Source organism: Paroedura picta, chromosome 16, assembly GCF_049243985.1.
Source record: "Paroedura picta isolate Pp20150507F chromosome 16, Ppicta_v3.0, whole genome shotgun sequence".
Taxonomy (NCBI): Eukaryota; Metazoa; Chordata; class Lepidosauria; order Squamata; family Gekkonidae; genus Paroedura; species Paroedura picta.
Genome location: NC_135384.1, coordinates 9,427,235 through 9,450,359, shown reverse-complemented (window position 1 = coordinate 9,450,359; position 23,125 = coordinate 9,427,235). Strand labels below are relative to the sequence as shown.

Genomic DNA, 23,125 nt, shown 5'->3' with positions numbered 1-23,125 from the left:
GCAGCGAAACAATACACTGTATATAATAAAACATGTCATAAAACTATATTGCAGAATTAGAATGCCATCAACCCGGCAACCTATATTTGCAATAAAGACTAGCTACAGTTTCACAGACTATAACTGTAACCTTGTTCCCTTTATATAAAAAAATAAAAGCCCTCCTAACCAATTCCCTTTGGCAGATTCTGCAGCTCTATGGGAGCGTGGAAAGCTTCCCGGCCAAGCCTGGTGCTTCTAGAAGGCACAAAACCACAGTTGATACCAAGCAAATATCACATTTAGGATGGAGCCTGGTGCTTTTTACTGTGGAGTCCAGGATGTACAGATGTTATCACAACCAATTAGGTCAAACACAAGAGACAAGGGTAAAGTCAACAAACCAGCACAGAAGCCAACAGTTCTGTCCAAACTCCAGGAAACAGGAGGGTCTGGAGAAGAGGGTTAAAGGTCTGGGAGCCAGGACAGGAGGCAGAGTCTGGGGGTTGAGATGAAAAGCAAACAGGTCCGCTAGGTCGAAAGCAAGGCAGGCCTCTGTTCGCTGACAGAATCACCTCAGAGAACAGTGGCAAGAGCTTTGCAAGTGAAGATGGGGAAATACCTTGACCCAAGGTGGGTTTGTGAAATGGTCTGCTCCAGCTTTTACAGGGGAGGACTCCGGATCTCCCTTTGAGAGCCAGTTTTAAAACATCTTGCATCTTGTCTCGTTGGGAACAGAATAAACCAAGAGACCTGCTGTTTTGGATGCCTTATTTCAGGGGTAGCCAACCAGTGGTCCTCCAGATGTTCATGGACTACAATTCCCATGAGCCCCTGCCGGCAGGGGCTCATGGGAATTGTAGTCCATGAACATCTGGAGGACCACAGGTTGACTGCCCCTGCCTTATATAAACTGGTCAGGAAGAGAAGTGTGCTCCTGAGCAGGCACTTGGGAGAAAGAGTCCCATTCGTAGGGGACGTCTTCTGTTGGCTCTGAGCCTTGGCCCTTTGCAAAAGATTGGCTGGAAGTATTGCGAAACGGGGCTTGTTTCATAACGCAAAATTGTCCTGGGCAGCCTCGGCCGGAATTCATTCCAGCAGTGCTTTGTCAAACAGCATCCTGCCAATGACTTCTCCAGAAACTCTTTCCCCGCCCAGCTCTGGACGGAACTAGTCAGGCAGAGAGGCTTGTCGTCTGGCGCCCCAACCGGAGTCAGCTGCACGGCCTCCAGGCAGCCAGTCGAGTGCAAGCAAGGTAAGTGGGAAGCTCAGGAGCAGGGGATGAAGGCTGCGTGTTCGCCTGAGAACCAGGCTCTGTAGGGGTGCCTTGAACTGCATCAAGGAGCCCCAGCTGCCTGCTGGGAAAAGCCTCACTGGCTGATTTCCCTGCATAAAGGAGCAGACATGGATGGGTGTGTTGCTCTTCTGTTGGTAGTCTTTTGGTGCTCTTCAGCTGGTAGTCCTAGGACCAAGGAGAAGCCAGGCGCCATACCCAAGGGCTCCTGGAAGGCCAGGGGAAGGAAGGAAGGCCAGTTAACATAGTTGTTGCCCTCCTCCTCCTCCTCCTCTTCTATTCTCAGCCTAGCCTGCCTCTCAGGGTTGTTGTGAAGGCACAACAGAAGAGAGGAGAATAATGCAAGCCGCTTTGGTATCTGAAGAGGCGTGCATGCCCACGAAAGCTTATGCCCAGAATCAAACTTGGTTGGTCTTGAAGGGGCCGCTGGACTCAAAGTTTATTCCGCTGCTTCAGGCCAACACAGCTGCCCACCTGAATCTATAATACTCTTCTAGATAGGTGCGCAAAATTGTAATTACATGTATCAGTTGTGATGCAGGATGCTGACACTATAGTGAGAGTGAAATAGTAGTCCTAGGACCGAGGAGAACTGGTAGTCCTAGGACTGAAGAGAAACCAGGTGCCATACCCAAGGGCTCGGCGAAGGCCAGGGGAAGGAAGGCCAGTTAACGTAGTTGTTGCCTTCCTCCTCCTCCTCTTCTTCTATTCTCAGCCTAGCCTACCTCTCAGGGTTGTTGTGAAGGCACAACAGAAGAGAGGAGATCCAATACGTTATCTATAGCATGAAGTTACAGCGCTTTCCATGACGTTTCAGAATTCTGCTTTTCAATTCTCTTTCTCTGTCCCTGGTTCCTCGTTTTCATCCCCCCTCCTCACAATTCCCAGCCCCGGAAAGAAAGTAATTTCATTTCCTAGTTGTTTCCTTCTCTTTCAGTGCCTCACTCTGCCTGATCTCCACTTCAGACGTGTATTCCCTGAACAAACTTAAGCAGCTGGTGTTGAGAGGGAATGGCCTATTATGAAATATTAAACCTCCCCCCCCCCCAGTTTGTGGCTCTTATCGGATTAGGGCCACGGCAGGTGCTTTAAACTTTTTCTTTTAAAATGCTGGCGATCCTGTCCAAGATTTCTAACTGCTTTGGCCAATTTCCCCTTGCTTTCACCGTGCATGTTTGTCGGGTTTTCATTGTTGTTCTGCATCGATTTTCCTCCCTTCCGGGCTCAGTTTGCTTTCTGGTTGCTGTTTCTCGGGTTTCCTGAGAGTGTTTTGTGTTGATTTTCACCTTGATTTTCTTCCAGACCAAAGGTAATTCAAAAGCATACAGATACTTTCAGATATTCCCTCTACAATTTTGTCACCCTTTGATGATTGCTGCCCCACCCACATCAATGCATTTTGCCCAGTCTGCACCTTCTACCTTCCTCACCCCCCCCCTTCAACCGGGTAAAAGCTCGATATTCCCCTCATTATAAATTTTAACTTTTAAAAAAATTTTGAGAAGTGGCATGAGTCTAACGATATGAGACTATTGCCAGTCTCAGATCGCTGAATTTTTAAAAATTAAACAATGGAGGAAGTTTACTAGGAGCTGTGCTAGGTTTAATTTCCTGCTGGTATTGACTTGAAAGGGGAATCAGAGAAGAGACAAATGGCAGCACCCCCAGTGCAAAAAAATAAAATCAGTGCTGCATGAAAGCAAAATAAAGTAGGCTGGAGATTGCATGCAAAACCTGAACCACAAGGAAGGAGCCTTCTGGACACGACTGTGCAGCTGCAATACGGCAATTGTGGATTTTAAAAAAACCACCTCTGGATGCCACCTCCCACCCCCCATGTCACAAGTGATATCTCACCCTGATTTAGAAAAATTTGTTGGTTTAATTGCAGCTGCAAAACAAATACACCAGGCGGGAAATAATGCTATGTAAGACTGTCACAGAATCCTAAGTCAAGGTTAAATGTTTGCAGGGGTGGCCAAACGGTGGCTCTCCAAATGTCCATGGACTACAATTCCCATGAGCCTTTGCCAGTATAGACATCTGGAGAGCCACAGTTTGGCCAACCCAGGCTTACTGTACTGAAAACCTGCAGCAAGACTTGTGGGACGTCATGGGCCAGTGTCTGCCGTTCAGTCCTTTGGGGGTTCGCTACGCTGGCTTCAGAATGTTGAGCCATCTGCTTTATCTCCTCCTCAGCCAGAAGAAGCGATGGAGCGGCCTCCCTTGATTCCCATTAAGGGGGTTCCCATGATCAAGTACTTTGCTGACGTTTGGGATGAGGTGGAACCCTTTGAGCCACACCCGGACGACTTGCTCATCTCCACGTATCCCAAGTCTGGTGAGTGCTGACGGATTGTAAATACGCAGAGATTGCGCAGCACCAGGATGCTTAAACAATAAAATAATCTTTTATTGCGTAGAGAAACAACTGCGCATAGAAAGAGGAGAGGAGAGGAGAGGAGAGGAGAGGAGAGGAGAGGAGAGGAGAGGAGAGGAGAGGAGAGGAGAGGAGAGGAGAGGAGAGGAGAGGAGAGGAGAGGAGAGGAGAGGGTCCTAACTGTCTAGCTGTCGAACTGCTGTCTTCAGCCATCCTGTCCATTCCGCTGCTGTTCTGGAGGCGCACTGGGAGGAAGTGTCCTATTAAGCCAATCAGGGCATTGGAGGAGTTGATTTGGAAATCATCAGGAAGTTCCTGATCTAACTATGCTAAACTCACATCTCCTCTGATGCCCCCTGCAGGACACTTTCTATATTCTGCTCAATCAGGCACACGGCAGCTCCTGCTTATTCCAACAGTCAGTCAGGTTAGGAATCTGTGTTCCTCATTCAGGCTCAAGTACGAAGGTTGTTTCTCACTCTCCGCATCTTCAAGCAATCAAAAGCTCCAGGACGACGTTACCTTGTTCTTGGAGGAGGAAAAGACAAAGGGCACTTTGGGCTTCCTTTGCAATCCGTCCTTCTGCTCAATCTCCAAGCCCTCCTCAGTTGATTCCTTTCCGAAATTACACAAGTTCCATGTAATTCAGCTACGTGTGTGTATGTGGGTGATTCTGAGTACAGAAAGTACCCACGGGGAAGGAATTGGGCATCCTCTCCTTTTTTTTTCAGGTGTACACTGTTCAAAATAATCACTTCCAAAAACTTATTTTTATTGCGATAGTCCTCAGAATGTCTTCTCCACTTTCACCATCCTCAGATGCATAGGAGAGCCAGAGAAGATTCTTGTCATAAGAAATTGAAGCTAATAATAATTCAGTGTATAGAAACAGGTTTTTCAGTTGTTTCTGGCTGGAGAGCCAGCTCGGTGTAGTGGTTAAGAGCAACGGCTTCTAATCTGGTGAGCCAGCTGGGTAATCTTCGCCTGGCCACAGCCCTGATAACGCTGTTCTGACCAAGCAGTGATATCAGGGCTCTCTCAGCCTCACCTCCCTCACAGACTGTCTGTTGTGGGGAGAGGAAAAGGAAGGCGACTGTAAGCCGCTTTGAGCCTCCTTCTGTAGAGAAAAGCAGCATATAAAAACCAATTCTTCATCTTCTTCAGGGTTTAACTGTTTAGTTCTTATTAAAATATCCTCCGAATTGTCATTCATCTTTTAAATAACACCCGTTAACCCTGTAACCAGAAATAACTGAACAACCTGTTTCTATACGTTCCTTTTCTTTTACAGAGGACGACTTTCCCCTACAGTCTGAAGGGCTGAGCAGGCTCATTTAAGTGACTCTCATCTGCTTTTAGCATTTTGTGCCTCCCAATACATATTCAGTCTTCATCTGGCCATTTGGGGTTTGTTTTGTTTTGTTCATTTTGCCTTTAGTTAATTTACAAAGCCATGCTTGTCTGCATACTAGGGAACTTGCCCAGGTATCTCAAAAACCCTGCCTGATCCGTGGATCACTTGGCTTTGGGGCTTCCGAGATTAGTAAAGATCACACATTTTGCTATTAAATATAATAATGACAATGCTACCCTTTCTTACTCGTATTTTCAAAGATCTTTGCCATTCCAGTAAGGGTCATCAAACCAGGCTGTTGAAGGATAAATATTCCTCTTTAAAGATGATTGACCCTGATGAAGTCTGCACACACAGGATAATGCACTTTCAATTTGCTTTTGCAGCGGGCTTATCCAGTGCAGAACAGGATAATCTACTTCGAAAGTGCATTGAAAGAACATTATCCGATGTGTGCAGAATGGGCCCCTCTGAGGGTCAGAGTTTATTTATTTATTAGATTTTTATAGCACCCTTCCATATGGCTCAGGGAAGTTTATATGTAACATCACAGGTTGGACCTGTGTACATGGACCAACCTAACATATAACATAGTCAAATACAACAACAATAATCTAACAGTGGTTCTAAATAACACAATTTCAGTGATCTCAAACAACAACAACATAACAGGAACTGTAACTTAGCTAAGGCTAAGTTAAAACGCAAGGCGAGGAAATGAAACTGAAGGACCTATTTGTGAGAATCTCAGTCTGAATTTCATTCTTGGGCTGCCATTTTGATGCACGTGCCCAAGCCTGTTGATCAACTTTTCCCCAGGAACCACCTGGATCAGCGAGGTTATAGACCTGATCTTTAAAGAGGGCGATACGGAGAAATGCAGACAGAATCCCATCTACACCCGAGTCCCTTTCTTGGAGTTTAAAGCCCCAGAAGTCCCCTCAGGTAAGACACCTACCCCCTGGCTCTCTAGATAATGAGGAAAACACATTAGCTGTGGAAGATGGGTGAATCATTGAGATTTGCTCTGGGAGGGTCTGGGGGGGGGTAGAGAAGGACGGGAAGAGGGTCGGAGAAACCTCTTCACTGCTCCTGCTTCCTTTCCAGGCATTGACCTTCTGAAAAAAGCAACCCCACCGCGTATGATTAAAACCCACCTTCCCGTCCAGTTGCTCCCTAAGGGTTTCTGGGACAAGGATTGCAAGGTAAAGGCAAATACTACGGGAATGTATGAAAATTAGGAACAGATCACAAAGATTGTCACCTTTGTAGCCTGTGTAGAAACTGGCATTTGGCAACGTTCATTTTTTAAAAATAGGTTTTTAGTCCATCTGGCTGTGAAAGTAGCAGATAAGTAAGACTCTGTTAAAAACTAGAGGAAAATAATAAGATGAAACCAGCTTATCTGAGAGCGTTTCAGAGAAGATATCAGTCCGCTGCATCTTAGCTGGAAGCCAGAAACATCCATCTGTGAAAAATGGCTTGGTGAAATCTCAAAAAGCCGGAATTGGGTTAGGGTTTGTTCAGGGAAACGGGGTTCAGGGTCCCCCCACCGTTTTTTGGCTCCTCCGCACAATCAGCAGAATGAGAATAAATTCCGCAAGGCTGCTTAACCTGCAAAACCTTCTCCACGCTTACAGATGGTTTACGTGGCCAGAAATGCCAAAGACGTGGTTGTCTCGTATTATTATTTCTACCAAATGGCCAAAGTGCACCCTGAACCCGGGACCTGGAATGAATTCCTGGAGTCGTTTATGGCTGGAAATGGTAAGGACCAAGCAGTGGAAGATAATGCCCTGGGGCATTTATCCTGCAGGGCTTCCCAAAAGTTTGAAACTCTCAGCACCAGTGATGTGCCAGCTGACCACCTTGTTTGCTTCACCAGACCTGGCTTTACCTGTGAAATGACAGTTCTCAGGTAGTCCACGCACCTCCAGTTGCCTATCCTTGCTTGGGAGGGTGAAGGTTGCAGGGGGCTGCACCCCATTATTTATCATATGGCATGTATGTAATATAGCCAGGAGATCCTAAAATGCTGTCTACCAGGCAAGAGACATTTGGAGATGGTTTACCATCGCCTGCCTCCATGTCTAGACATTGGAGGTCACCCTTCCAAGTGCTCTCCAGGGCTGACCCTGCTTAGCTTATGAGATCTGACAAAATCAACCTTGCCTGGGCTATCCAGGTTGGGTACTAGAGTCTACATGAAGCTCTCTTATTCTCTCTACATGACCCACTTGAAGCTCTCTTCTCCTGAAGGCCCAGCTTGGCACAAAGGGAAAGATGTAATCAGAATGTAATCAGGACCTTCCACCTTGTTAAAAACCTAAGAGGAACTATGGGGAAGAGTGGGGCAGAATGAACCTACAGATAGCTATTTTATGTTTTCAGCTGGGCGGTGTGAGCTCTCATGAGCACATTTAGCTGCTTTATCCCGGGCCAAACTGGACAAGATGTTCGAGATCTGTAATAAGGGTGTTCCACAAAAGTTAAAAGCAGCTAGGATGCCGGGGGTGGAAAGTACATGAAGTAGATAAGAGTGCCTTTTTCTTCCCTGTGGAGCAACTTTGGACACAATCCCGCACACATCATAGGAAACGTTCCCCTCTGATTTAGACAAGTGTGTTTTTAAAATTGTAGGAGCAGAATAAACGCACCAGAGGAAAAAAGGAAGGTCCATAAGACAGGCACAGGATTTGAAGTCAGGATGAAAGGTTTAGTGCTCTGAATATCTGTGCTAAGATGAGCAGGCCCCTGTGTACTCAGCCAAGCCCTCCCCTCACAACCTATTGGAAATCTCTCTTCTCAGTCTCCTTTGGATCCTGGTACGACCACGTCAAAGGCTGGTGGGACAAGAGGAAGGAATACAGGATGCTTTACCTCTTCTATGAAGACCTGAAAGAGGTAAGACACTTCCGATTCTCTGCCCTTCCCTGTTTTAACATCTCTATGGCAGTCCTGAAGGAGAGCAAAAGATCCTCCAAACTGTTTCCTCCCCCCCCCCCATGCTGATACCATTGTAGATCAAGCCATCTATTCTTTTATCAGTATCAGTATCAGTCATCCTTTTGGAAGCTCACAAGTAACATTTGAAGGTGATCATGGCCTCTGTTAATCAGAGGTACACTGCCTCTGAACATGGAGGTTCCATTCCATCATAACAGCTAATATTCATGTGTAATATGAATTACACATGAAAACTAAAGTACCATAAGGAAACATAATGTATAGGGCTACTCCAAACAGGAACAGCTATTAAGACTGCTGCCATTTCTAGTTTGTTTCCTCTCACCTGAATGTTGATGTTGGTTCTTTTGTTTCTTCCATAGCACCATTTTAATACTATTGACAAGCCTTTGATGTGCAACTGACACCAAAAAGCCATTTGGGGGAAACGGGATGATTTCAATGGGGAAAATCCAGATTCCGGAAAGGGAAACCGGTGCAAAATGTGACTCGGGGTTTCATTTCTCCAAACCAAGTGGTCACACCGACCCAGCCAGCATTCAAAATCTGGTCTCACCTCGAATTAGAAACCCCATCAGAACAGATCTGTAGGATGTGCCACACCACACTGGTCTTCCCGCCCCCCTTTCCCCATGAAGGAGGCCGGGTTTTAAACCCAAAATCGCTTCCCCTTTTAGGACCCACAGAGGGAGATCCGGAAGGTGATGGAATTCCTGGAGAGGCCCCCTGACGAGAGGCTGGTGGAGAAGATCGCCCACCACACCTCCTTCAAAGAGATGAAGCAGAACGAGATGGCCAATTACAAGACCATTCCCACCGTCGTCATGGACCACAGCATCTCCCCTTTCATGAGGAAAGGTGAGCCGGGCACAGGGATGGGGTTGCGAGAGTGCCCAGAAGGCAAGAGTTCACCATCACAAACTTGCTGGTCATTGGGGGAAATAGGCTGATTTTAATGGGAAATATTCAGATTCAGGGAAAAGAAACCGATGCACCAGGCATACCTGAGAGACCGCCTCTCTGTCTATACCCCTTAAAGAGCACTATGCTCAACCAATTCCAACTGGGTAGTGATCCCTGGTCCCAGGAAAGCACATCTGGCCTCAACCAGGTCCAGAGCCTTTTCTGTCCTGGCCCCCACCTGGTGGAATGAGCCCCCAGAGGAGAACTGGGCCCTGCAGGAACTGGCACAATTCCGCAAGGCCTGCAAAACAGAGCTCTTCCACCAAACTTTTGATCAGGGCCAAAGAGCTAATAACATCTCCTGGGCTCCTCAGAACCTCTCACTGACTACATCTGAGTTAATGGTTAATAGTTAAAAGTTCTAAAGTCTCGCTGTAATTTGACTGAACTGAACTTTGGAATGTGTTGTACTTTGTGTTATACTAGAACAGGGGTAGTCAAACTGCGGCCCTCCAGATGTCCATGGACTACAATCCCCATGAGCCCCTGCCAGCATTCGCTGGCAGGGGCTCATGGGGATTGTAGTCCATGGACATCTGGAGGGCCGCAGTTTGACTACCCCTGTACTAGAACATGTTTTCAGTTGGGGGCAGGGGAGACGTCGGAGAGCTCCCTCATCCCTCAAAAGTGACACCTTATTCTTTAGGGAGCAGTTTTATAAACCTTGGCCAGGTAAGGCAAGGAGCCCTCCCAGAATTACAACTCCAGGGCAGAGAGATGAGTCCCCCTGGGGAAAATGGCCACTTTGGAGGGTGGATTCTGTGACGTCACAGCCCTGCTGAGCTCCGCCCCCTCGGTAAACCCCGCCCTCCCCAAGCTCCGCCCCCCAGTTCTCCAGGAATTCCCCAACCCAGGTCTTGTTCCTCTGACGTCCCCGGTGTCTCATCTCTCTGGCCTCCCGTTCAGGAGTCACCGGCGACTGGAAGAACCTTTTCACGGTGGCTCAAAATGAGATGTTCGACGAGCACTACAAGAAACAGATGGAAGGGACAACCCTCCACTTCCGGACGGAGATCTGAACGCTTCGCCTGGGCCCTTTCCAGATGCCGCCGTCTTATTCACAGCGCTTTTCGCTTCTTCCAATCTACCCAACTCGGGTTCCCGTCTGATGATTAACTTTCCAGCTAAGATGTTGAACTGAAAAACGGAAGCCGCGGTTCCTGGGATCTCTCACACATTCTGCTGCCTCTGAACACTCGAGCTGGCTACTGTGAAGACAAACATGCATCGCTTGAGCTCTGAGCTTGTTGCAGATCTGCATTTACCCCTTTCTGGACAGCCGCACAAGCTTCCAGCCCCCCACACCGGCTAGGAAGTTTCTGGTCCGTTCTGTTTCAGGAAAAGTGGTCCATTCAGTGTGTTGATTGGCTAGCCCTTGTGCCAATCAGGGAGCCACTGCTGCACTGTGCCGAGTTCTGATTGGTTGGCCTCGAAGGCTCAAAAACCCCTCTCGTTTCTGGAATGGCGCCTTCAAGTTTGTTCTGAGTGCCAAACGGGGAGAGACAATATAGCCTACTGGTTAGAGCGCCATCCCTGTAGAATTCCTCACTGAGCTATGATGGCCACTGAACGGTCTTGGGCCAGTGTACAGAACATGGTTGTCGCGAGCATAAAATGGAGGGTGGGAGAGCTGTGTATGCTGCTCTGAGCTCCTTCGAGGAACAGTGGGATCAAAACATGTGACAAATGTGTAGGGTTGGGAAATATCTGGAGATTTTAGGGAGGGAGCTGGGAGTGGGCAGAATTTGGGACAAGGAGGGACCTCAGTGGAGTACCCACCTCTGGATTCTACCTTCTTAGGCAGCCATTTTCTCCAGGGGAACTGATCTCTGTTGTCTGGAGATGAGCTGTAAATCTGGGGGGATCCCCAGGTCCCACCTGGAGGCTGGCATCCCTACAAATGTACCGAAATAAATATTTCAGTAGATAAACATACTAGGGTATTGGAGTGGGGGGAAAACCCCTAAAGTCCCGCTGCCTTCTCAAAGCAGAGACCAGGTGGCTAAAATCTGTGCTGGATAATGGGAAATTCCTAGAGATCTGTGGGTGAAGCCTGGAATGGGAACGCCATGGGGTATAATGCCCTAGACCTCACTCTCCCTTCAGAGAGTCATGGGATCTCTGAAGTCTGGAGATCAGTTTTAATTCCTGGGGGTCTCCAGACCTCACCTGGCGGTTGGCGACCCTAAATCAGAGCCACATTTGCATGCCAAGTGAAGTGACAGACAAGCACAGCTCCTGTTTACAGCAAAGACACTCTCAGATGCTCCTGAAGGGCGACATTCTGTCTTCATCTCTCTTATTTGCTTACTCTTTTTCTTCCCCGTTAGTGGGAGAATCTGGGTGTTCTCCAATTCCTCCAGGATTCAGTATTTCTTTTCTCAACATCTCTCTCTGGCTCCCTAGCTTAATGGAGGATTCCCATCAGAACCAGCCTCTAGTCTCCATTCAGGATGCCTTCAGGACCCCTTCAATTTATCCCCAAGGACAGAAAAGGAAACCTGAAGCAGGGAGACCATTTCTCTGCCACCGGGTGATCTGCCCAGTCACTTCCGACCTACTGTAGCTCATAGGCACCGAAAATAAAAACGACAGCTGCAGCACCTTAAGAGACTAACCGTCCTGTTGTTTATTAACTTCAGACTCCCTTCCCTTCCAGCAGAAAAGGAAAGTGTTTGTGAACATCTGGTAAGCATTACATTTCTAAAAGAAACATTCTGTTGCCTTCTCTTTATCCTTTTGGGCCCTGGAGAGATTTTTGGATACTGGAACGGCTCACGGTGTCGTTTTGACTTTTTGAAAGAACGTAGATCACTTTCGGGGACAGATATGCTCACTCCGGAGCGCTTGGCGCTGATATAAATGCCACGGAGTCCCAGATTTGCACTGTTTACCCCTTTTTTTCCAGGCGTAAAATAAAACTTAACTCCCCCCGGAAGTTGTTGCTCTTTGCCTCCCTTTGTGAAATCGAAGCACGTCCCTCTGAGCATGACCAAACCATTCTTGGCTGTCTTAGGGCCCAATATCAACAGATGGCTGAGCTGTAAGTTGATTTCTGTGCTTCGAAAACAGCATGTGTGAGATGTCTGTTAGGACCGCACCATTTCCGCATGAAAGCAGGAGGGATTTTGGTGCCGTGGCAAAGAGCGTTGGCCTGCAATCTGACCAAGCCAGGCTGGATTCCCCACTCCTCCTCCACATGCAGCCTGCTGGGTGACTTTATGCTCATCACAGTCCTGATAGTGCTGTTCTTACCGAGCAGACCTGTCGGAGCTCTCTCGGCCCAATCTACCTCACAGGGTGTGTGTTGTGAGGAGAGGAAGGGAAAGGGACTCCCTTTGGGCCGTGAAAAGCGAGGTAGCAAAAAAACAGCAGATGCTATACAGGTTTCATGGAATTTTTACAAAAGTATACAGCGGCTTTTAAATGCAAAAGAGCCCCGAAAAGGCAAGATGGTTCAGTTGTACCAGAGACAATTCACCACATGGAGGTCAAGTGCCGAGAAGTTGGCATTTACACCGCTACGTCCCTGACCAACGGTGAAGCACTGAAGCTACAAATCCCCCGATTTTTCTGGTACAGAGGAAAGGCCGAACCATCCTGGATGACTCCCCCCACCGAAGTAGAAAGAAGTCCCTCAGAAACCGTTTCAAACGCCTCATGTTGTTTTATTAAAAACCCGAAAGCCCACCGCACCCTGCTTCTAGAGCCGGTTTGTCCTGCCCACAACACGGCCTGCCACTAGAGGGCACTGTCATTTCTTCTTGGTTTCTTTGCAGGCCACCACGTAACGCTGGGCCACGTTGAGGGGGGGAGAATAGCCGTCCGCGTAGCTCGTGTCTTCAAACAGCACCGAGTAATCGTCCTGGGGCTGAGGGAGGAGGGACACCGAGTTACACATTATCCCGCGGAAAGGGGAAAGCCCGTGGGTCCGTTCTGCCGTGCCCCAACTTTGACCCCTCCCCCGCCCGAAAAAAAGAATAGACAAATTCATAGAGTTCAGGCTTCACACTGGGCATTAGTCATGACAGCCAGCATGGTACATTGGTTAATCTGGCAAGCCGGGTTTGATTCCCCGCTCCCCCACGTGCAGCCAGCTGGGTGACCTTGGGTTTGCCACAGCCCTGATAGTGCTGATCTCCCAGAGCAGTTTTTGTCAGAGCTCTCACAGCCTCACCTACCTCGCAGGGCGCCGGTTGTAGGGAGAGGAAGGGAAGGCGATTGTAAGCCGCTTTGAGACTCCCTCGGGCAGGGAAAAGCGGAGTATAAAAAACAACCTCACACAAGAATGGAGGCCTCATGCTCAGGGGTGGCCAGCACCACACCCTTGACTGGAAGCTGGAAATTTAGTTTGATCCAGCAGGGAAATTCTGCTGCCGGCCGGGATTAGGGAGCAACCTCAGGCCACCCAGAGAAGAAGAGGTGCTGGTCGGCAGCTGCTTTGCGGACCAAAAGAGAGAAAAGCTCCCTGGGCCTCTTTCTTACCCGCTGTGGTGGGGTATGAATGAGCGCTCGGTAGAAGCAGGTGGTCTGTGGGTATAATGCCAGGACCAGCTGGTCTTTCTGGAACAAGGCTTCCGGGTCCGTTTCAGGGTTGGCTTTCCACTGGGGCAGGGGGATGATGCGTCTGCGGCTCAGGGTGTGGCGCCTGCGGAGAGAAAGCAGAAATGAAGGCGGGGGTGACCCCAGCCTCCGCCACCCCACACCAGTGCTCTCCGTGCCCATCGCTTACTCTTTCCCTTCTTCGTCAATGTCGTCCACTTCGTACCTGAGGAGGAGAAGAACCTTATGAGAAGAAAGATCTGGAGCCAAGAGGGAAAGCTGAGAGTCACAGAATCACAGAGTCAGAAGGGTCCTCTAGTCCAACCCCCTGTAGAATGCAGGAGCTCACAGCTACCAGCCCACCCACAGTGTCCCCAATTCCATGCCCAGATTATGCCCCTCCCCCCCACACACACAAAACCAGAATCCCTGGCTGGTCTGGCCTGGAAGAAATTTGCCTTCTGCTCCCAGAGTGGCAGTCAGCATCTCCCTGGGCATGCCAGAAAGGCCCACAAGAGCCAAGCATTGACACAGTCCCTTCTGCCCACCCACTCACAATCTGCCTGAATTCACAGAATTCATCGTGTTAACTTTATTTGACACCCCTTCCATTCAGTCCTGCTCTCCAGACCCTTGGTAGAGGGCCGGTGGCTGGGCTGTGTCCTCTTTATATCCTTCTCCTTCTTCCCCGGAGAAACAGGGATTCTGGTGTGTGTGTGTGGGGGGGGGGCATAATCTGGGCATGGATTTGGGGACACTGTGGGTGGGCAGGTAGCTTTGAGTTCCTGCATTCTGCAGGGGGTTGGACTAGATGACCCTGAAGATCCCTCCTTCCTCTCCCAAGGCAGCAAGGGAGAAGCCAGGTTGACCAGCCGTGCCTCAGCTGAGTTGCTGAACGCCAGCCGTCAACGGTCAGCACCCTGGTGGTGCTGACATAAGTCAAACAAACTCACTTGTTGGTGGCATGGTTGTAGCTCACGGCCTCGGCCAAGATCCACTGCTCGTCCCCGTCCACGGCCTTGACGCGAGCGGCCACCTTGTCCCCCGGTTTGGCCACATAGTCGCTGGAGGCGGGGATGGCCCCGCAGAGCGGGGGAGGCCTGAGGGGACGAGGAAAGATCAGGGACGTGAGGAAGGCCGAGCCAGGCCAACGAGACCCTCCACACCCACTGCGCCCACAGAATAATCACTTCTCTCCAGGTTTCCCAATCCACAGGGGGAGCGTCATGGCCGACTGCTGGAGGAGGGTCATCAGCACACCCCGGCGCATGGTTTTGCGCGGTGGCTCAGAGTCATTGTAGAGACCGGCGATTTTGGCGGCTGAAAGAGAAGGAACAGATTGGGAATTTGTTATCCTTCGGGAAGCGTGTCACAAATACCCCAGGCAGCAACTAACTCAAAACACCATTCTAATCATTCAAAGCCGGGTCTGTGGTTTAGAGCAGGGGTAGTCAACCTGTGGTCCTCCAGATGTTCATGGACTACAATTCCCATGCATTTGCTGGCAGGGGCTCATGGGAATTGTAGTCCATGAACATCTGGAGGACCACAGGTTGACTACCCCTGGTTTAGAGTGCAGTGTTCTGGTCCTCTGGTCCTAAAGTGAGAAAGTTCTCCTTCCACCATCCCACACCCAATATCCAACCAAACATGACAGGCCTACTCAACTGGATTCACACCTCAGTACCACTGACAGCCCGTCGTAGTTCTGTATGGTACCACAGTACCGTGGCTGGGAAACGCTGCCTTACCCACTCCATCCCACTTCCTTGAGACTTAGCAGAGCCAGTTTGGTGTCGTGGTTAGGAGAGCGGACTTCTAATCTGGCATGCCGGGTTTGATTCCCTGCTCCCCCACATGCAGCCATCTGGGTGACCTTGGGCTCGCCATGGCACTGATAAATCTGTTCTGACCGAGCAGTAATATCAGGGCTCTCTCAGCCTCCCCAACCCCACAGGGTGTCTGTTGTGGGGAGAGGAAAGGGAAGGCGACTGTAAACCGCTTTGAGCCTCCTTCGGGTAGGGAAAAGCGGTATATAAGAACCAACTCTTCTTCTTCTTCTTCTTCATCCCACTTACCAATTCGCCGTTCTTCTAAAAGAGACTTAATCTCAGCAATCTTGTCCAGGGCTTTCCGAAGGATGCTGGGAAGGGCGGAGGGAGGAAAGAGGAGAAAGTGAGTGGATGGAAATATTTGGGGATTGCAGACCAAGGGCTGGGTCTTAAGCACCCCAACACTCTCTCCCATGAGGGAGAGAGCTTTTCCTGTGAAGTTATGGCTGGAATATGCCAGATCTGCAGTGCACATGACTGAACATACTAAGAGGAATATAAGAGGGGGCATCGGAGGAGATGTGTATTTAGCATAGTTAGAGGCGGTAAGGTGCTATGGTCCCCCATCCAGGAGAAACGTAGCGAGCTACACACACTGGTTTCAATCTGGAAAGAATAAATCCCACTCACTTGCACTCCGCTTCTGCGTCAGCCTTCGCCGTTGTGTAGAGGCCCCGTAATTTGGTCCGATAATATGGAGAAACTGAGGAAGGGAAAGAAAAGCTGGCGTGGAGGTACGGCCAGTCTGGCCATGAGGTTCAGTCCGTCTTGCCCGACCCTAACCCTCTTCGGTCCGATCTTGCGTGGGCTTACCTGGGAGAAAGGCCCACTGATTTCCGTGGGACGTGCTCCCAGACGAGCATCACAAGACCGCAGCCTTAAAGGTTCTGAAAGGGATCGGAGGGGGAACCGGCCAGGACGACACGGAGCGAGTGAGGCCGCTTGGCACCCCCCAGCGAATCACAACTCACTTTTGTTCTCGGTCTGCATCCTCTCGTGCGTCTTCTGGATGTTCACCAGGTTGTGTTCGCTCCTCGACCGTTCCTCCTGGGGAAGAAAGGGTTTCCGGGGAACCTTACAGGGGACCACAATCCCTACCGAAATGCGAAAGGGGTTTTCTTCCAGTCAAATTGCTGCTTGTCTCTTTCCCCATCAAACTACGCAGGCCCTCTGACAAGTCCTGGCTCAAAATGAACCCCCATAAAGTAAAGGATGCCCTCCACTCCACTGGAGCTTACTTCTCCCACCCTGGAAAAATCCCTAAGGAGGGCCAGGGGAAACCCCTCTGTCCCAGCTAATCCAGACCTTACAACATGAAACACCCCAAAGGTTGCCCAATTACCTGGGTCTGTTTGATAAGCTGATGCAATTCTCCCAGAAGTTCAGCAATGCGGGAATCTGCCGATACCAGAGCCATGGAGCTGACAGGGCTGAAAAGAAAATTCAGATTCAAAATCCCTGCCTCTGGCCAGGTGGAACACCCCACACAAGGGCCCTGCAGGATTTAAAACAGGTTCTGATGATATTTAACCATAAACTATGGATTTTTACTCCACTGTTCTTCAGAACAACCCTGAAAGGTATTGTAGAAGAAGATTTGGTTTTTATACCCCGCTTTTCACTGTCTGGAGTCTCAAAATGGCTTACAATTGCCTTCCCTTCCTCTCGCCACAACAGGCACCCTGTGAGGTAGGTGGGGCTTAGAGAGCTCTGACAGGACTGCTCTGGGAGAACAGCACTATCAGGGCTGTGATGAGCCCGAGGTGACACAGCTGGCTGCATGTGGAGGAGCGAGGAATCAAACCCGACTCACCAGATTAGAAGTCCGCACTCTTAACCATTACAGTACACTGGCTCCATAGAGCCATTAGCTCATAAGCGTCATGACAGATGGGTTACTGGAACCCAAAATATTTCGGATCCTAGCCTGGGACGTTAATCGCTACACCATACTTGATTCACACTATTCGACGTCTTAGAACTTCTTAAAATCTGACCCGTTTTCATTACCTGACAGTAACTGGATTAGAACCATATCAAGTAGGAAGGTGAAGATAAACCACAACCCCACTGCAATAAAATACCTTCTGAATTCTGCATTTTTAACATTTTGTTCCTCTTGCCCCCCATAAGGCTGCCAGAATTTTTGTCTGGTTTAGAGGGACAAACATGAGGGATTCAGAAGGAAGACACATCCGTGCCAGTCTCCAGTGTACACAACCCCGGTAGCTATTCCGATCGCAGTATTCGGCAATAACCCAAGGAAATCGTTCTCGGACAGCAGTTGAATCTGCTGCCTCAAAAACAAGCAGGAGCCTTGTGCCGGGAGACAAAACGTGTCAGCCTCCAGGGCGTCACAAGACTCCTGCTTATTCCTGCAAGCTTCAGTTCAGCAATCACAAACCAGAAGTCCTGGGGCTACCAGACCTTGAGGCTAGCGAAGGCACCTCAAGGCACCCCAGGATTCAACCCCAGTAGCTTCCAGCAATCAACCTGGGCTGGTTCCAGCTCGCTTTTCTTTCACCAGTGAGAAAGGAAAACGAGGGACTCTTTGGACCACCCTTTTTAAAAAGGGCTCTGCTGGAGATCCACAAGGCTGCAGGTACAAATCGTGGGCTGGGGGCTATGGGGAGGGAAGGGGAGGGGAGTCAGTGGGAAAACTTGCTGGATCCAACCCGCTCACAGCTGCACGTGCATCAGGAAACGGGGATTGCTTCATCCCCCCCAGGGGTGCAAAAGAAGAACTAGGCTTCGTTCTTTTCTTCCTTGGTGGAGGAGGCTGCCAGGCAAGGCTGGGGCTTGCACGGGATCCAGAGAGAGACCCCTCTTGCAAGGGTTTAGCCCAAAGCGCTACCTTGGCTGCAGTCTGACTCCGGTTCCCAATTCCCCCCGCGTCTTCTCCCGGGCTACAGCTCCGTCTCTCTCTCTCTCTCTCTCTGCCGGGCCTCTTGGCTCACCCAGCTCTCTCTCTGCAGAAGGCCACTGCTGTTTGCATCAGAGGCAGAGGCTGTTGGGAAATGTAGTCCTTTGGCCATGCATTGCACTGAACAGCCGGCGGGGAGGGAGGAGGAGGGGAGGAACCCTGCTCTGATCTTTTTTTTTTTTAATTTATTTGTTTAGATTTTTATGCCGCCCTTCCCTGCGGCTCTGGGCGGCCTTCACTGGAAGAGACGCGCCCGGTGGTCATCTTTGGGGAAAGGGACCGTTTTCGGATATTATCTCCTTTTTTTAAAAAGGAGGGGAGTGGGTCAACTTGCAAAAAAGTCAGGGAGGAATCCTGGTTTAGTGATATAGCTAGGGTTGCCAACAATACCGGGAGGCTTTGGGGGTGGAGCCGGGGGTGGGCAGAATTTGGGGAGGGGAGGGTCCTCGGTGGAAGATCATGCTAGGACAGGGGTAGTGAAACTGCGGCCCTCCAGATGTCCATGGACTACAATTCCCATGAGCCTCTGCTGGCAGGGGCTCATGGGAATTGTAGTCCATGGACATCTGGAGGGCCGCAGTTTCACTACCCCTGTGCTAGGGAATCCACCCTCCAAAGCAGCTGTTTTCTCCTCTGGAGTTGATGTCTTTACTCTGGAGGAGAGCTATAATTCCAGGGGATCCCCCCTGGGGACTTCGCATCCCTAAATTTTGTTGAGAGGAGTTGTAATTCGAGGGGGTTCCCTGGTCCCCTCTGGAGGCTGGCATCCCCCTAGGAGTCCCCTTCTGGCAGAATTAGCAGTGCCGACCAGTGGTTTGAGCCAACGTAAAAACAGTTTCATAAAAGGTAATTTATATTTTCCCGGACAAGGCAGAATTTATAATATTTCATATCCTTCAAAGCAGAAAAGGGAAGTCCCAGGCCAGAAACAGAGATGCATGGCTGGCATCCCCTCCCTACCAGTCCATTCACCATGCATCATTTAAAGAAAACATTCGATATTATTCTTGAAGTAATATAAAAAGGCTATATCTTCGTACTGGACTTGCAGCCTGGTCCAGCCTCCTGCTTCCCCATGCTTGGAGAGTGAACGATCAACCTTTTTGGGGACTCAGTTCTCAAGCTGCGGTTGTCACCCAAGGATCCCCCTTAATACACCCCCTGCACACACACTGCTTCCTGACTTTTGCTCATCATTGCCCAACTCATTGCTCTCAGGAACAGGCTGCCCTAGCATGTTTGATCACAGATAAGAATGCACAGTGCTAGTTGAACAAGGACAGGCACTAATAGCAGGGACAGAAGATAATGGAGCCCAGTCAGATTAAAAACAGGGAGCTATGTTTTTCATGCATGTGTATTTTTCAGTTACACAGAATTCTGCCTCAGGATGGATGCTCAATTTTAAAAAAAGACAAATGAAACGTGTGAATATGCAGAAGAAATATGTGTTTATATAAGGCTGTCAAATCTGGATTGGAAATCTCTTAGAGATCTCAAAAGTCCACCCTCCAAAACTGACATTTTTATTCTTAAAGCCTGAGCCAAGCATTAATTCCGCTTTACCATGGGTGCCTGCTTGCTCTCTTATTTGCAAATAAACCGAGATTGCAAAATTTCATACACCCTCCTCAAAGAAAGCAGACTCCGTTAAGGGGGGAGGGGGCTGGAACGTCCAGAGAACCAGGAAATATTGCAATAATTTCTTGCTAAATACTTGTGAGTTTTGCAATGTTTTCGCTCGCTTTCGGTTATTTTGATTCAACAGATACCCTAAAGCTCTTCTTGAAATTTCTGATGAGCCGATAAGATGGTATTGATTTTTGAACTATAATTATCTAAGGAAGAGACTCTTCGACTTGCATTCCGCCAACTCTGCAGCCCACCTGTGACACCTTCTCCCCCTAACATCCTGTAGCATACCTGTGTTGGACTTCAACAGTTCTGACCCACGTTGGAAACCAATTTTGGCTGGAAAGTGGGGCTAGTATTTGGATTCACTGCCCTACTGCACTATTACTGGATACAGCAAGAATCCCCAACCTTGTTGCACCTCGCATATCTGAAATTTTGAAAACCGGTGAGCACCGGTACCACCACAAAATGGCTGCTCATGTGGGTAGGAGTTCCGCAATCCACAAAATGGCTGCCATAGAGGGTGTGGCTAACCAGAATATGTTGGGAGGTTCCAAAATAAGCGTCCCCCTAAAATGGAGAAAAGTGTTTCAGAAGGGATGCCTCCTGGGCCCTTTTGAAGAACTTCTGGTCCAGTAAGATGGAAGAAATCTGGGACTTGACCCTTTGGAGAAGAAGGATGTGGGCATTAGCAATGAATTGGCAGGTAGCTTTGAACCCCCTGGGCACTGTGTTGGGGATTCACATTCTAGACTGCCTTGACCACACCGAAAAATACAGTTTCTCAACACAGGTTTTCTCAACCAGGGTTTCATGAAACCCTGGTTTGTTTGTTTTTTTGATGGCCCTGAATCGGTGAGAGTTCATTCATTTTAAATATTTTTTAATATTTGTGAGAATTTGTTAAACATTTATCGGGTGACATGACCATATCTGATCATGTCGATCTGTCACCACCCTCCCAAAATGGCCAATGGTGGGCTTGGGAGGGGTCGGAAGGAGAGGTGACCAGGGTGACATGTACACAGCTATGCTTCCCAATCCTATTCTGCATGCTTGTGCCACCTCTGGGGTTTCTCAAAGCCTGCAGAATGTTTCAAGGGTTTCTCAATGGTTAAAAACTTGAGAAAGGTTGCTATAACACAACAACAACAGAGTACCTATAGCACAATAACGTAGTGCCTATAATCACAGAGTTGAAAGGTGACTTATATTCCATGAGACCTCCCTTCAAGAATCTGAAGAACGTAATTGCCCCCTTTCCCAGTTTTCTCCAGGCTAAAACATACCACAGATTTTAAGATACCGCTGTCCACAAACCCCTTTCATGCCCCAACAACATCTCGGTGTTGATTCTTCCTGGGTTGGTTGCTGAGAAAATGCCCGAGAGAAAAATATTTGACGGGAACACCTGACTCTGAAATCTTGTTTGACCAGGAACCTTGAATAGCTTCACTTTCCTCCGTTTATCTCTTAAAACAAACCTGGCTCCTGATACGATCAAATTGCCCATATAAAAGCCGTGACTTGGATGTAGCAGAATGGTAGGCTTTCTTGGCACTCAGCGGGAAGTGGGTGTGCCAGAGGATCAAGAACAAAACTGTACGGGATAAGTCACCTTGGAAAACGGCAATAACATTGACTCAGCCTTGCTCGTGACCCAGTCTGTTTGTGTGCCTTTGCTGCTGTTCAAACCACACGGACTTGGCGAACGTCCACGGGGGCCCCTTCAAGGAGCGCTGCGAAAGATCGCTCAGGAATACAGCATCTGGAAGAACGGGGGTTGGGGACTCTATGAAGGCAAGAGCTCCTTGTCACTGAACAAGCCAGAAAAGCGTATTTCCTCACAAGCACAGAAATCCCCCGCTCCAAATAAAATAATCTGGGAGAGCAACCATTGGATGGGTGTCCACATGAGGCTGAATACCCAGATCTGTTACCCCTGGGTTGGTTGGGCCAGCTTGGATGCTCTCATGGGATCGCGTTTTTCACCACTGGAGCACAACGTCATGGTACTTCCATGTACCTCCTGGGTTTTATCCCATCTTTGCTATGATCTTTCCCAAACCAGTTTGGCTGTTTGGACACAGAACACAGCAAAATCTGGGCACCACCCTTATGCATGGGAAAGTCTGATTCTTCCCTTGCTACACCCATATCATTGCCGTTTCCCTGTCCCAGCGTCCCACAAAAACCATGGCCACACACAACTGGGGCAGGCTGTTTCATTTTTTATAAAAGTAACTGACATATTGTTATGATAGTACAATAATTTGTACTCTCAGTTTTCTTTTTAAAAGTGTGTCTCCAGTCTTTTTAACTTCAGAGATGAACATTCAAGGATTAAGGGGAAAAATGGGCCACATCTAACAATGTGTCACAAAACAAAACAAAACAAAAAAAAGGGGGGGGGGAGTAATAGATTTAGTTTACAAAGTCCCAAAATATTTTGCTGTGTAGGCTTCGTCAGGGGAATTCAGAATCTGTGGCAAATTCGTGGCAGATATATATTCTGATTTCCCCTGATGAAATCTACATGGTGAAACGTATAAAGTAAAATAAATCTATTGCTTACCACCTGGCATTTTTTCGCTTTTTGTTTAAGAGGTATACATTCACCATGCATCTCTGCAACTGGAGGAGTTAGTTTTACAAGGAAAGCTAGGAATTCATCTAACTTGATAGATTTTTATAATAATATCGTGCTATAACCATATGTCCACTGCCAATTAGGGTGGAAAAAACACAGTTTCCCAGTGGCCTAGATGCAGGGTGATCATCATCCCACTATGATTCATCCGTCATCCGGGCTTTTGCCTGATTCAGTCTCCTCTTTTGGGAAAGCTCTGAGTCAAAGCTTGGGTAGCTGAGAAGGTGGGCAGTATTGAAAGTCACCGCCTTGTGGGCACCACTGAAGGACATGGGGGGAGGCCTTCTTTTAAAAACAACAACAGTAGTTGCTATAGTGTTATAGCGATGCATCACCCCACCCTCAAAGAGGATGTCCTGAGTTGACATCCCCCGGCCATCAGAGGGTAAGAACAGTATCAAACCTCCCCCCGCCCCCCATGCCGAAGTAGTCCTCTGTCCACGGGCCAAGCTCTTCCTTTAAGACATGGTCAAAATATGCTGCTAGTCCTCATGCAACAGGGCTCCAGTAGCACTAAACAGTGTTGCTCACTACTAACAATATTTACTCGGACACGCGTTTTCCTGTGAGTCAGAGCTGGCTTCAGCAGCTGAGCTTGAAGAACCC

At 48.8% G+C, this 23,125-nt stretch overlaps 2 protein-coding genes across 3 annotated transcripts; one reads left to right on the top strand and one right to left on the bottom strand.

Moving 5' to 3' along the window:
* The first annotated feature begins 1,081 nt into the window (after nt 1-1,081).
* LOC143826764 (sulfotransferase 1 family member D1-like) lies at nt 1,082-11,546 on the top strand. Its single transcript, XM_077315754.1, has 8 exons — nt 1,082-1,234; nt 3,473-3,614; nt 5,827-5,952; nt 6,115-6,212; nt 6,648-6,774; nt 7,817-7,911; nt 8,652-8,832; nt 9,844-11,546. The coding sequence occupies exons 2-8, from the start codon at nt 3,485-3,487 to the stop codon at nt 9,954-9,956; spliced, it is 870 nt and encodes a 289-aa protein (XP_077171869.1). The 5' UTR covers nt 1,082-1,234; nt 3,473-3,484; the 3' UTR covers nt 9,957-11,546.
* A 1,038-nt stretch (nt 11,547-12,584) lies between these two features.
* Nucleotides 12,585-18,333, bottom strand: SGF29 (SAGA complex associated factor 29). Of its 2 annotated transcripts, none has more exons than XM_077315752.1 (10): nt 18,166-18,333; nt 16,654-16,741; nt 16,283-16,358; nt 15,942-16,014; nt 15,558-15,622; nt 14,670-14,799; nt 14,433-14,579; nt 13,670-13,705; nt 13,423-13,585; nt 12,585-12,808 (listed from the first exon to the last, which is right to left on the bottom strand). In XM_077315752.1, the coding sequence occupies exons 2-10, from the start codon at nt 16,726-16,728 to the stop codon at nt 12,692-12,694; spliced, it is 882 nt and encodes a 293-aa protein (XP_077171867.1). In that variant the 5' UTR covers nt 16,729-16,741; nt 18,166-18,333; the 3' UTR covers nt 12,585-12,691. The 2 variants fall into 2 exon arrangements, with proteins under 2 accessions (XP_077171867.1, XP_077171868.1); XM_077315753.1 differs by having other exon boundaries at nt 16,283-16,405; nt 18,166-18,218.
* Between the last annotated feature and the right edge of the window lie 4,792 nt (nt 18,334-23,125).

Excerpts from the sequence above, each read along its gene's own strand:
- LOC143826764 (XM_077315754.1), top strand. The coding sequence starts at position 3,485 with ATGGAGCGGCCTCCCTTGATTCCCATTAAGGGGGTTCCCATGATCAAG. Across the intron at positions 6,213-6,647 it reads TCTGGGACAAGGATTGCAAG|ATGGTTTACGTGGCCAGAAA; the intron begins GTAAAGGCAAAT and ends CCACGCTTACAG. Across the intron at positions 8,833-9,843 it reads CTCCCCTTTCATGAGGAAAG|GAGTCACCGGCGACTGGAAG; the intron begins GTGAGCCGGGCA and ends CCTCCCGTTCAG.
- SGF29 (XM_077315752.1), bottom strand. The coding sequence starts at position 16,728 with ATGGCTCTGGTATCGGCAGATTCCCGCATTGCTGAACTTCTGGGAGAA. Across the intron at positions 13,706-14,432 it reads TACAACCATGCCACCAACAA|GTACGAAGTGGACGACATTG; the intron begins GTGAGTTTGTTT and ends TCTCCTCCTCAG. Across the intron at positions 12,809-13,422 it reads TTCATACCCCACCACAGCGG|CCCCAGGACGATTACTCGGT; the intron begins GTAAGAAAGAGG and ends CTCCTCCCTCAG.